At 38.4% G+C, this 13,060-nt stretch overlaps 1 protein-coding gene across 3 annotated transcripts in view; it reads right to left on the minus strand.

The window, feature by feature from the left end:
• Positions 1 to 13,060, minus strand: part of exoc3l4 (exocyst complex component 3-like 4) — a 45,826-nt gene that overhangs the window by 32,336 nt on the left and 430 nt on the right. The window contains exons 1-5 of one of the 3 annotated variants that reach the window (XM_061987435.2): positions 7,634 to 7,687; positions 7,286 to 7,543; positions 5,062 to 5,154; positions 4,815 to 5,000; positions 1,202 to 1,820 (exon numbers count right to left, since the gene is read on the minus strand). In XM_061987435.2, the coding sequence (XP_061843419.2) occupies positions 1,202 to 1,820; positions 4,815 to 5,000; positions 5,062 to 5,154; positions 7,286 to 7,466 (1,079 nt within the window). In that variant the 5' untranslated portion in view covers positions 7,467 to 7,543; positions 7,634 to 7,687. Of the gene's footprint in view, positions 1 to 1,201; positions 1,821 to 4,814; positions 5,001 to 5,061; positions 5,155 to 7,285; positions 7,544 to 7,633; positions 7,688 to 13,060 lie in introns of those variants that run through there. The other 2 variants (XM_061987433.2, XM_061987434.2) reach the window with 2 other exon arrangements.

Raw genomic sequence — 13,060 nt, forward strand, 5'->3', positions numbered from 1 at the left:
TCCCTATTTGGGCTTGCGGGGGGTGCTAGAGCCTATCTCAGCTGCATTCGGGCGGAAGGCGGGGTACACCCTGGCATATATAATAATAATAATAATTATTATTATTATGAGGACTCGATAATAATAATTATTATTATAATTATTATGAGGACGGAAGCAGTGGTGCAAGCCCATTTGATGGTTCGCCACGAAACAATAACTCAATTTCACATGTTCATATCTTGATCTTAATTGCTACAAATATTATTGATTGATTATTATCATTTATTTTTTAGTATTTTTTTATTTTTGCCCGAGCACCAAAGCAAGCCCCGCAGGGGCGATGAAGAGCACCGTAATGGCCCTGTTGAAATTTATGTTTTTTCTTCTATAGGTTTGGACACCTTTTTGAGACCCTTAACATGCACGAAAATGGCGAAACACTATATTCACTATAACACTGTAATCCATAATAATAATAATAATTATTATTATTAAAATGCATTGAATATATACAGCGCTTTTCTGTATAAAGTGCTTTTACAGAGAGAACCGAGAACCCATCATTCATTCTCTCCACATTCACATGTTGACGGTAACCTAGCTATGTGAGCTACATGCTAACATTTCACTTTAACACCACGCCAGGTTAGCCCGAAGAACAACCACACAATTGAACTTAAAGCTCCAACATCTGGAGCCTGATGGATAGCTGGTGGAGCTTTATTTTAGGATATGTGGCGAAGCCTTATTTTTAGTTTTTACAAAGCTTTTTTCTTCAGTAAGAGCTAGCAAGTGAGGGATGTGATTTTTCTCTCGCTCGGTTGCTGTTAGGTCATTAAAAAGTCACTTTTGCACCAGGGGGAACATTCAAGACCTGACTTGTCCATAAACTGTGCAATGATCCCAGTAGACGTGTCCGTGGGAGTCTATTTTAGTTTTATTTTGCCTTTCACTTTTCCAAATGATGTTCCAAGTTTGGAGGGAAGGAGGCCTGATTCCAGGAATGCTGTCAATAAAAGTTTCCTCTTCTTGAAACGCTTCCCACATTCTGCATGGCTGAGTTCAAGTTTCATACTGGAGTCTTTACACTGCGCATATGTGGTGATTTTCTAGCAATAAGACCCTTGTTTGACCAAACTGAGCTCTCAGCATGAACAAGTCCAGTTGTCAAGACAATGTTATCTTTGGAAAGGCAGAATGTGATGGTGCGTTCACTGACCTGTGGTAGCGGTGGACGATCCAGTCCAGCAGAGCGTAGAGGTCCTTGAGGTGCGTGGACTGCTGCAGCAGCTTGTTGAGGTGCTGCTTGATGGCAGTGTGGTAGCGCTCCACGTAGGTGCTGAAGACCTTGAAGCTGCGGGGGTAGGACCAGCGGATGTCCCTCTTCACGGTCTCCAGGTCCTCCACCACGGCCTTGCCCAGCAGCCCCAGGTGCACGGCTAGCCACGAGGCGTTCAAGTGACTCTGCTCCAGGTGCACGCTCTCCACTTTGTCCCTAACCCCCTCCCCCACCGCCTCCCTCCAGGCCTCCATCCAGCTCCCTTGGAGACCCCCAGGCTCCTGAGCCCGCTTGTCCTCCTCCTGGACAATGCGGGCCACGTGGACCAGGAGGCCCTTGTTCCTGGAGGGCAGGGAGACGGAGGTACGCACGATGGAGGCGATCTTGCGGCGCAGGTCCGAGTAGAGGATGCTCAGGTCCTTCTCCTTCTTGGCCAGCTCCATGGGCGAGTCCTGGCCGCTGCGCTGCCATTCCTGCTGGAACTCCAGGCGCAGGGCCAGCAGGTTGAGGTGGGCCTCCTCCAAGACCTCCATCTCGATCAGCTTGTTGATCTGCATCACTGCACACGCAGAGAAACATCACAGTGCACGTGCTAACTCCGCCAAAGAGCTTCAAAAACCTCAGTAATGTTTGTGTGCTACTTCCTGTCTGTAATATTTGATATTATAGATAACCTATATCAAGTCATCCATCCATTTTTCTACCGCTTGTCTCGCGGGGGTGGAGCTTATCCCATACCTGTACTATATATTACCGAGAACATGCAAAGCCGTAGGTGCCATTTTGAGGTCCTTACACACACCATAATAATACCACATGTTGAAGCACAGTACGTCTGACTATGCCAGACGTAGTGTTGTGACTTTGTAGCTTACCAAAGTCGTACTAAAAAATTTGGACCAATTTTTGAGCGCCATGTGTAATGTTCTATATTCTCAATGAAACATCAAAGTTTTGGTGTTACTTGCTTACGGGTACTTGCTAGTGATTTATTGAACAGGTGTCAATTTGCAATCCACACGTACAGTACTTACATCATGTATATATATTACATGTTATGAATGTTACTACATTACATATAGTTACATCATGCATATACAGGTATATATATATTACATGTTATTATGAATGTTACTACATTACATATATAGTTACATCATGTATATATATTACATATTATGAATGTTACTACATTACATATAGTTACATCATGTATATATATTACATATTATGAGTGTTACTTAGGGATGTCCCGATCCAGGTTTTTGCACTTCCGATCCGATATCGATGTTTTTGCACTTCCGATCCGATACCGATACTGGCCTATCCGAGCATGTATTAAAGTTTAAAGTTATTTAGCCTACTTAGTTGTCAGAATCATGTTGAAAAGGGTTTTAGTACTCTTGATAACAACTAGCCAGCTGAATTAGGGGAGTTTGAATAATACACAATGGTTGGTAACAAGAAACTGACCTGTTTATTCAAGGATAAACAAAAAATAGACAAAATTATACATGACAAACAGAAATGGCATCATTGAACTAGGGCTGGGCGATATGGCCTTTTTTTAATATTGCGATATTTTAAGGCCATATTGCGATACACGATATATATCTCGATATTTTGCCTTAGCCTTGAATGAACACTTGATGCATATAATCACAGCAGTATGATGGTTCTATGTATCTACATTAAAACATTCTTCTTCATACTGCATTAATATATGCTACTTTTAAACTTTCATGCAGAGAAGGAAATCACATCTATAAAAAATCACTATTTTTTTCATACGGTGTTGATCTGGAAATGTTTGCCTCGGCATTTTGATGGTGTGGACGTGTGGCACCGAATGGAGATAAGCGTCTCGACAGACGTTACAATATTTGAACAATGATGACGAAAACTGTTTTCTCTGTCATGTCCGTGTGTCAAAAATTGTTATGCGCTTATTTTTTTATTTGATTTTGTGTGTGGCATAGATTTGCCGTGCGCAGAGGACCCTTCAGCAGTGCGCAATTGCACAGGCGCGCACCTTAGAGGGAACGTTGCTCGCACGGCTGCGCTAACATCACAGCTAACGTTAGCCATGATGCTACCTCTTTGCTGCGCGAGGGCGTATACGTATGTGACGTATGACGTGACAGTATGTGACGTGTGTAAGAAAGTGCGCTTGCTGTCTGTGAGAGGGAGACACAGGAAAGAGTGAGAAGAGCTTGTCGTGTAATGCCAGTAGCTAAAAGCAATTTCGTGAGAATCCACAGACCTGTGGATGTGTTGAAGGTGTGCTGGAAAATGCGGAACGGAAATTAGGGAGCAGCAGAAAAGTGGAATGTATTATTTAAATCGGTGCGTTGGAAAACACGGACCGGTGTTTTTTTTTTTAAACTGGATCTGGATCGGCATTTCCCCATGCCTTGCCGATACGCATTTTTTTGTCAAATATCGGCGGCCGATCCGATCCAAATATCGGATCGGGACATCCCTAGTGTTACTACATTACATATATAGTTACATCATGTATATATATATATATATTACATATTATGAATGTTACTACATTACATATATAGTTACATCATGTATATATATTATATATTATGAATGTTACTACATTACATATATAGTTACATCATGTATATATATTACATGTTATTATGAATGTTACTACATTACATATATAGTTACATCATGTATATATATTACATGTTATTATGAATGTTACTACAATACATATATAGTTACATCATGTATATATATTACATGTTATTATGAATGTTACTACATTACATATAAAGTTACATCATGTATATATATTACATGTTATTATGAATGTTACTACATTACATATATTACATATTATGAATGTTACTACATTACATATATAGTTACATCATGTATATATATTACATGTTATTATGAATGTTACTACATTACATATATAGTTACATCATGTATATATGAGATGTTAATATGAATGTTACTACATTACATACAGTATATATTTTGTGTTACTGCCATCTACTGGTCACACTCACCATTACACCAAATAAAATTGCTTTGAGGTCGGTAAGCACAACTACAATTTGTACGTGCATTAGGCGCACCATACGGTCCATTTTTGTAGTCTGAAAATTCAGTACCTATCTAGCTTGTGTGCTAGGCTGTTGTGAAGCTGCTAGCTCCTAGTAGCCTATCATGTTTACCCTTTGTGAATGTCAAAAGTAGATGAAAAGACCAACCTTGTGCACTTATTGGAGGACATTTAGAAGTTACAGTACCTGGCTATCCAGCTTCGCACAACATGCTTTGAGCTAATCACCATTAAAAACAGAGTCATCAACTAACTGACAAACACATGGTCTTTGAAAGCAACACCAGTACAGCTTGTTTTCTTTTGACATAAACATGAAAGTGTGTTGAGGCAAAGTGAAAGCAAGCAAAGATGAATGTTGACAAAACAGAGAGATAACATCAGGAGAGGGGAGGGGTGCCCACAAGGCTGTGGGGCGACGTGTCATTGGAACAAACAGGTTTTGATTAAAGGCCATGTTACCTGACAGAGGTGTGTGAGGTAACTCGGGCAGCGTGTAAGTCTCCTCCACCTCCTCCGCCTCTTCCTCCTCGGACGACCCCTCCTGGACGGCGAGGGAGGCCTCCTGTTTCTTGTCCTTCCTGGAGACAAACCTCAGGCTGCGGCGGATGGACGCCCCCTTCTTGAAGAGAGTGGCCATGTTGGGATCTGGGGAGCGGGAATGCTTAGAAACGTTTGGAGGCGTTTTCCACGAGATGTTTGTGCACACCTGTCTTTGAACGCATCATGGCTCCTCCTTTCTCGCCGTCCTCGTCTTTCCCCTGGAAGAGCGCCGCCACGCTCCTCAGAGGAGATGTGACACCTGGCGCGAGACAAAAGTAGTGGACTCATGACAAACGTTTGCTACATCATATTAGAGGTGCACCAAAAAAATCGATTCACATCCGAATTGCAAATCATTGTGATTCTAAATCGATTAATTTTTATTTATTTGTTTAATTGATCCAAAAAAAACCCAAACTATTTTAGTTAAATTGGCATACAAGATGGCGCCAAGTATGAAAACTCATGGTTTTCATGTCGACACATACAAAATTTGCCAAAAACATAGCATAAAATGTTAGCATTTTAACGTTAGCATTATGACATAGGAAGAGTAACTACTCCAAAGATGTCACCAAGTATCAAAATCAATTAATTGTAGGCCTATACAAATGAAATGAGCAAAAATGCTGGCATAGAATGTTAGCATGCTAATGTCAACATGCTAATAAAGAAAACGTACTCAAATTCATGAATTTTGGGTTTATACACAATTAGCTGAAAAGCTAGCATAAAACGTTAGCATACTAGCATTAGCATTATGACAGGAAAAGTAACTGTACTCCTAAGATTGCGTCAAGTACCAAAAAACAATGATTGTAGGTTTATACGAATTAAATGAACAAAAATGCTGGCATAAAGCTACCATAGAATAAGTTAGCATTCTGACAAGATGGCGCCAAGTATCAAAGTCCATGATTTTTATATTTAAATATACTCAAATTAGCTAAAAAGCTAGCATATATTGTTAGCATGATGATGTTTGCATGATATTCGAAAAGTTAGTGTACTTGTAAATGGCACAAAGTATCAAAATTCATGATTTTGGGTTTAAATGAATGAAGTTGGCAAAATAGCAAATATAAAACATTAGCATGCCAATACAGACAAAGGTACCATACGTCCAAGATGGCGCCAGGTATGAAAACCCATGATTTTCATGTCAACACATACAAAGTTTGTCAAAAACCTAGCATAAAATGTTAGCCTGTGAACATTAGCATTATGACATAGGAAAAGTAACTGTACTGCAAAGATGTCACCAAGTATCAAAATTAATTAATTGTAGGCTTATATTAATGTTAACATGCTAATAAATAAAACGTTAGCATACGTCCAAGATGGTGCCAAGTATTACAATTCATGAATTTTGGGTTCAAACAAATTAGCTGAATAGCTAGCATAAAACTTTAGCATGATGAAATATGAAAAGTAACTGTTCTCCTAAGATGGCGTCAAGTATCAAAAAACAATGATTGTACATTTATTCGACTGAAATGAGCAAAAATGCTGGCATAAAGCTACTATAGAATAAGTTAGCGTACTTGTAAGATGGCGCCAAGTATCAAAATCCATGATTTTTATGTTTAAATATACTCAAATTAGCTAAAAAGCTAGCATGTATTGTTAGCATTATAATGTTAGCATGATGATGTTTGCATGATATTAGAAAAGTTAGCGTACTTGTAAGATGGTGCCAAGTATCAAAATCCATGATTTTTATGTTTAAATATACTCAAATTAGCTAAAAAGCTAGCATGTACTGTTAGCATTATAATGTTAGCATGATGATGTTTGCATGGAATTTGAAAAGTTAGCGTACTTGTAAGATGGCACAAAGTATCAAAATTCATGATTTTTGGGTTTAAATATACTCAAATTAGCTCAAAAGCTAGCATATATTGTTAGCATTATAATGTTAGCATGATGATGTTTGCATGATATTAGAAAAGTTAGCGTACTTGTAAGATGGTGCCAAGTATCAAAATTCATGATTTTTGGGTTTAAATATACTCAAATTAGCTAAAAAGCCAGCATATATTGTTAGCATTATGATGTTTGCATGATATTAGAAAAGTTAGCGTACTTGTAAGATGGTGCCAAGTATCAAAATTCATGATTTTTGGGTTTAAATATACTCAAATTAGCTAAAAAGCCAGCATATATTGTTAGCATTATGATGTTTGCATGATATTAGAAAAGTTAGCGTACTTGTAAGATGGCACAAAGTATCAAAATTCATGATTTTTGGGTTTAAACTAATTAAGTTAGCAAAAATGCTTACCGGTTTAAACATTAGCATGCTAATTCTGACATTAGTGACATTTAGTTTTTTGTTGAGTTGTAATCTGTGGAGCGGTGACGCTGCTATTAAGCGTGGATTTACTCACTGGGAGAGGGCGGAGCTTTGGAGTGCTCAGACCCCGACTCGCTGACCTTTGACCCTCTCTGTCCAGGCAGGCGCGGGCTCTTCTCCGTTGCCTGACGGATGCTCTTACGGAACATCCCAAACACACCCGCCATCTTTTTAGCGGCGCCTTCGTCGTCGTGGATCGGTGCGTCAGCGTTCATCGCCTTGGAGGACGTCAACAGCAAGTGCCAGGTGTGAAAAGGTCAAAGTGGCGGCGCTCCAGTCGGGTGACCTTTTGCTGACACACAACATGGCGGTAGCAGATGTTTGTATCTACAACTCCTTTTTCTTCTCACAATTTTCACTTCCACAATTACTGGAAACATACTTCGCCCACACAGTCACACCAGGCAGGTCTTTCAGCTCATAAAACTCCACTAAAATGCAAGCATAAAACGTTAGCATGTTAACATTAGCATGGTAAATCAAGAAAAAAATAACACACGACGAATGAAATGAAAAAAAAAAGTCAGCATGCTAGGGGTGTAATGGTACACAAAAATTTCGGTTCGGTACGTACCTCGGTTTAGAGGTCACGGTTCGATTCATATGCGGTACAGTAAGAAAACAACAAAATATACATTTTTTGGTTATTTATTTACCAAATTTGTAAACAATGGCTTTATCCTTTTAACATTGGGAACACTATAATAATTCTGCCCACGTTAATCAACATTAAACTGCCTCAAGTTGTTGCTCAGGTTAAATAAAATGACAAAACTTTTCTTCTACTAAGGCTGCAGCTAACAATTATTTTTCTATCGATTAATCTATAGATTATTTTTTCGATTAATCTATAGATTATTTTTTCGATTAATCTATAGATTATTTTTCCTTTTACCGATTATTTTTTTTATTTAAAATGAAGATGAAAAAATAAATGTAGGCCAGTTTTTTCAAAAGGCATGGCTTTTATTTACAAAAAAAAAGTATGGCCACTCAGTCAACATTGACAACAACATGACAAAATATTCTGTAACAATGTAAACATTTAACAAAATTAAAAGTAGCTTATTTGCTTTTAATGTGCAAATATAAAAGTAAACATCCAGTGCAAATCTTAATATTCTGCAATAGTATAAGCATTTCAAAAGTAAAAGTATTGCTTATTTTGCTTTAAAATGTGCAAAAATAAAGATAAACATCCTATTCAAAAAAGTGCAAAACGGAAATATTCTGTAACAACAGTGTAAACATTTCAACAAAAGTAAAAGTATTGCTTATTTGCTAAAATGTGCAAAAATAAAGATAAACATCCAATACAAAAAAGTGCAAAACGAAATATTCTGTAACAGTGTAAACATTTCAACAAAAGTAAAACTTTTGCTTATTTTGCTTAATAACACAACAATGATAGTATGATTAAAGTGAAAGTTAATTGTTCGTTTGTACATAGTATACGTAATTGTTAATGTTGTAAAAGGTATTTGCACAACTAATTAACGTTAGCGTTAAAGAGGAGCGCGTCTTTGTAAACACTGAACAGGCACGCCAAACGCTCCTCTCAGAGCGAAACGGTGCTTTAGTTTATGAATTTACAACGCAGATACAAATGACACATTCATGTTTTTGTGTAATGATGACAACGTATACTCACGCGGACGATTGACTAGTTGATGGTGATGTCAAGAACGCTGCCGTTGTGCTGCTATGATAGGCCATTTCCGCTCGACACAGTGTGCATACAACAACATTATTAGCAGAGGTGGGTAGAGTAGCCAGAAATTGTACTCAAGTAAGAGTACTGTTACTTTAGAGATTTATTACTCAAGTAAAAGTAAGGAGTAGTCACCCAAATATTTACTTGAGTAAAAGTAAAAAGTATGTTGTGAAAAAACTACTCAAGTACTGAGTAACATACACACACATATCATATACATATATATATATATATATATATATATATATATATATATATATATATATATATACATACATTGATATATACAGTATATAATTTATATTTATTTATTTTGCCGTTTTTGTTTACATGTTAAAGGTGTTTTAATAATTATACATGCATGTTTAACATATAGATTCCTTTCTTTCATGAAGACAAGAATATAAGTTGGTGTATTACCTGATTCTGATGACTTGCATTGATTGTAATCAGACAGTAGTGCTGGTAACGTCCACGTTTTCAAATGGAGGAGAAAAAAAGTTCCTCCTTTCTGTCTAATACCACATGAAAGTGGTTGTTATTTGGCATCTTATTTGTCCACCTTCCATATTCGTTTTTATACCCTTTACAAGAAATACATTGGCGGCAAACTCCGTAGCTTGCTAGCTTGTTTGCGCTGGCTTTCGGAGACTCTCATTTTGAAAGCGCAGGCGCGATGGAGCGGGACTTTTATTGTGAAGACAGGAACTGTGCAGTCAGTCTTTACGGTTGAAATAAAAAAAGGGTCTTTTTTCCTTCACACTTTTGATTGATTGATTGGAACTTTTATTAGTAGATTGCACAGTACAGTGCATATTCCGTACAATTGACCACTAAATGGTAACACCCGAAGTTAGCTCGGAGCCAGTCAGGTCATGTGACCACCTGGCTCTGTTTGATTGGTCCAACGTCACCAGTGACTGCATCTGATTGGTGGAACGAAGTGAAACGTCACCAGTAAGGCAGGCACTTTGAAGGTCTGTCTGACAGACCAAAACAAACAAAGCGTGCATTAACAGATCGATAAAAATTAGTAGCGAGTAGCGAGCTGAATGTAGATAAAAGTAGCGGAGTAAAAGTAGCGTTTCTTCTTAGGCCGTTTATTGAAATACTCCCACACTTTTGACGACTTTTGGCGTGCTTTTTTCCCCTCGCTCGCACCGCTCGCATCGTCTGCTTTGCGCTCCGCCATGACGGTAGTGTGACGTAAATATGCGACGCGTCGACGAACAAAAACGTCCTCGACGTATTTACGTAACCGATGACGTCGACTACGTCGACGCGTCGTTTCAGCCCTATCTTCTACATATAAAAAGTGCAACATTAAACAGTTTCAAGCCAACTCATCATGCTTAATTTATTACAGCATTTGGGAAGCCTGTAGTTGATTTTTATTATGTAAATGTTATATTTTTATCATCATGTGATAGCAGGGACCCTGCCATTCAAAACTAGGCTGCTGCATTACTAATGATTAATGTAACTATAGCTGAATAAATGGTGCAATAGCAATAGGAGATACTATTCATCCCTGAACACCATGGAGTTCATGTAGGCTTAATGATGCACTTACATTATTATATCAACTATCAGAGACAGAAACTCTTCTTTTAACATAATATCCTTTTTTGCTGCTTCAACACAGCTCAATCAACACAGAAAAAGGTAAAGTGAAATAACAGACAGACAGGGCTTTGCTGTCCATAACACACACACACACACACACACACACACACACACACACACACACACACACACACACACACACACACACACACACACACACACACACACACACACACACACACAATGAGCTAACGTTACGCTAAAAGCGAATTAGCCGTCACCTCAAGCCAGGACTGCGAGCGAGCTGAGCTGCCGTTTAGGTTTCTAGAAGGTCAACGGGCTCATAGTTATGTTACTAGTAGTTGACTGGGAGGTGTTTATTATCATTTGGGGAGAGTCCGCTGCCTGATGCTTACCTGCTAAACGCTAAGCACTGACTACATGCGCTCTGAATACGCACTGCTGATTGGCTGTTACCGCTCTGTTTGTAACCAATCAGATGGTTGTATAGGTGGGACAATGCTGGGTGCTGTGTAGAGGACTGACAAGAGACAGAGGCAGAAGGAAGCGGAGGCGGCTACTTAATATGTTCGTGTGGAAACTCGTTCGGTACACCTCCGAAACGAAACCCCCGTACCGAAACGGTTCAATACAAATACACGTACCGTTACATCCCTAATATATATATATATTCCGAACACGATGATATCACGTTATCGATGGGAAAATGCATTTTTAGACAATATGATTTGCCTGAGCGGCTAGGAGACACTGAGGGTAACAATTGGTAGAAAATTGATTAGAAATTACAGATTTAAATAAATTTAAATTTTTTTGTTTTGTTTTCATAACTTGCCGGATTTTTGACGCTGGGGGGCTAGATTTGGGGAACCCTGATTTAAGGTTTGAACACAATTAGCTAAAAAACTAGCATAAAACGTTAGCATGGTAGCATTAGCATGACGACGTAAGAAAAGGAACTGTACCTCTAATATGGCGTCAAGTATGAAAATACGTCAATTAGAGATGTCTGATATTATCGGACTGCCGATATTATCGGCCGATAAATGCTATAAAATGTAATATCGGAAATTATCGGTATCGGTTTCAAAAAGTACAATTTATGACTTTTTAAAACGCAGCTGCACAGAGTGGTACATGGACATAGGGAGAAGTACCTATGCGTGCCGGCCCAATCACATAATATCTATGGCTTTTCTCACACACACAAGTGAATGCAAATCATACTTGGTCAACAGCCATACAGGTCACACTGAGGGTGGCCGTATAAACAACTTTAACACTGTTACAAATATGCGCCACACTGCGAACCCACATCAAACAAGAATGACAAACACATTTCGGGAGAACATCCGCACTGTAACACAACATAAGCACAACACAACAAATACCCAGAACCCCTTGCAGCACTAACTCTTCCGGGACGCTACAATATACACACCCTGCTACCCGTCCCACCTCAACCTCCTCATGCTCTCAGGGAGAGCATGTCCCAAATGTTAAAAAAAATAATGTACTTTGTGACTTCAGTAATAAATATGGCAGTGCCATGTTGGCATTTTTTTTCCATAACTTGAGTTGATTTATTTTGGAAAACCTTGTTACATTGTTTAATGCAGTGGTCCCCAACCTTTTTGCAGCTGCGGACCGGTCAACGCTTGAAAATTTGTCCAACGGACCGAGGGGGATTATTTTTTATTTTCATAAAGAATCTGTATCCCTGCAGACTGTATTGTTTTTAATGTAACCTTGCTGCTGCCCTCTTGGCCAGGTCTCCCTTGGAAAAGAGATCTTTGATCTGAATGGGATTTTACCTGGTAAAATAAAGGCTAATAATAATAATAATAATTGATCTATATTCATATTTAATGTATATATTGTGTTTTTTTATGTTGATTTAATTTAAAAAAAATTTTTTTCCGCGGCCCGGTGGTTTTGGACCACTGGTTTAATGCATCCAGCGGGGCATCACAACAAAATTAGGCATAATAATGTGTTAATTCCACGACTGTATATATCGGTATCGGTTGATATCTGAATCGGTAATTAAGAGTTGGACAATATCAGAATATCGGATATCGGCAAAAAAGCCATTATCGGACATCTCTAATGTCAATTGTTGGTTTATACGAATGAAATGAGCAAAAATGCTGGTATAAAATGTTAGCATAGAATAAGTTAGCATACTTTCAAGACGGCACCAAGTATCAAAAATCCATGATGTTGAGGTATAAACATACAAAATTGGCTAAAAAGCACACTAAAAACATTAGCATGTCAATGATGACATGGGAATAGTTAACATACCTTTAGGACGGCACCATTTTGAGGTTTAAACATACATTAGCTAGTAGAAAGCATTAGCATGCTAACGTTAGCATGCTAGCACAAAGGTGACGAGGCAGTTTTATAATGTTCCAACACCATGTCTGGTAAACATTTGTACTTTTATATGAGTAAGTGTTTGAATGTTTTAATCACGTTTCTTATCAAGCTGGACCAGTTTAG

The sequence above is a fragment of the Nerophis lumbriciformis genome, linkage group LG26 (genome assembly GCF_033978685.3).
Source record: "Nerophis lumbriciformis linkage group LG26, RoL_Nlum_v2.1, whole genome shotgun sequence".
Taxonomy (NCBI): domain Eukaryota; kingdom Metazoa; phylum Chordata; class Actinopteri; order Syngnathiformes; family Syngnathidae; genus Nerophis; species Nerophis lumbriciformis.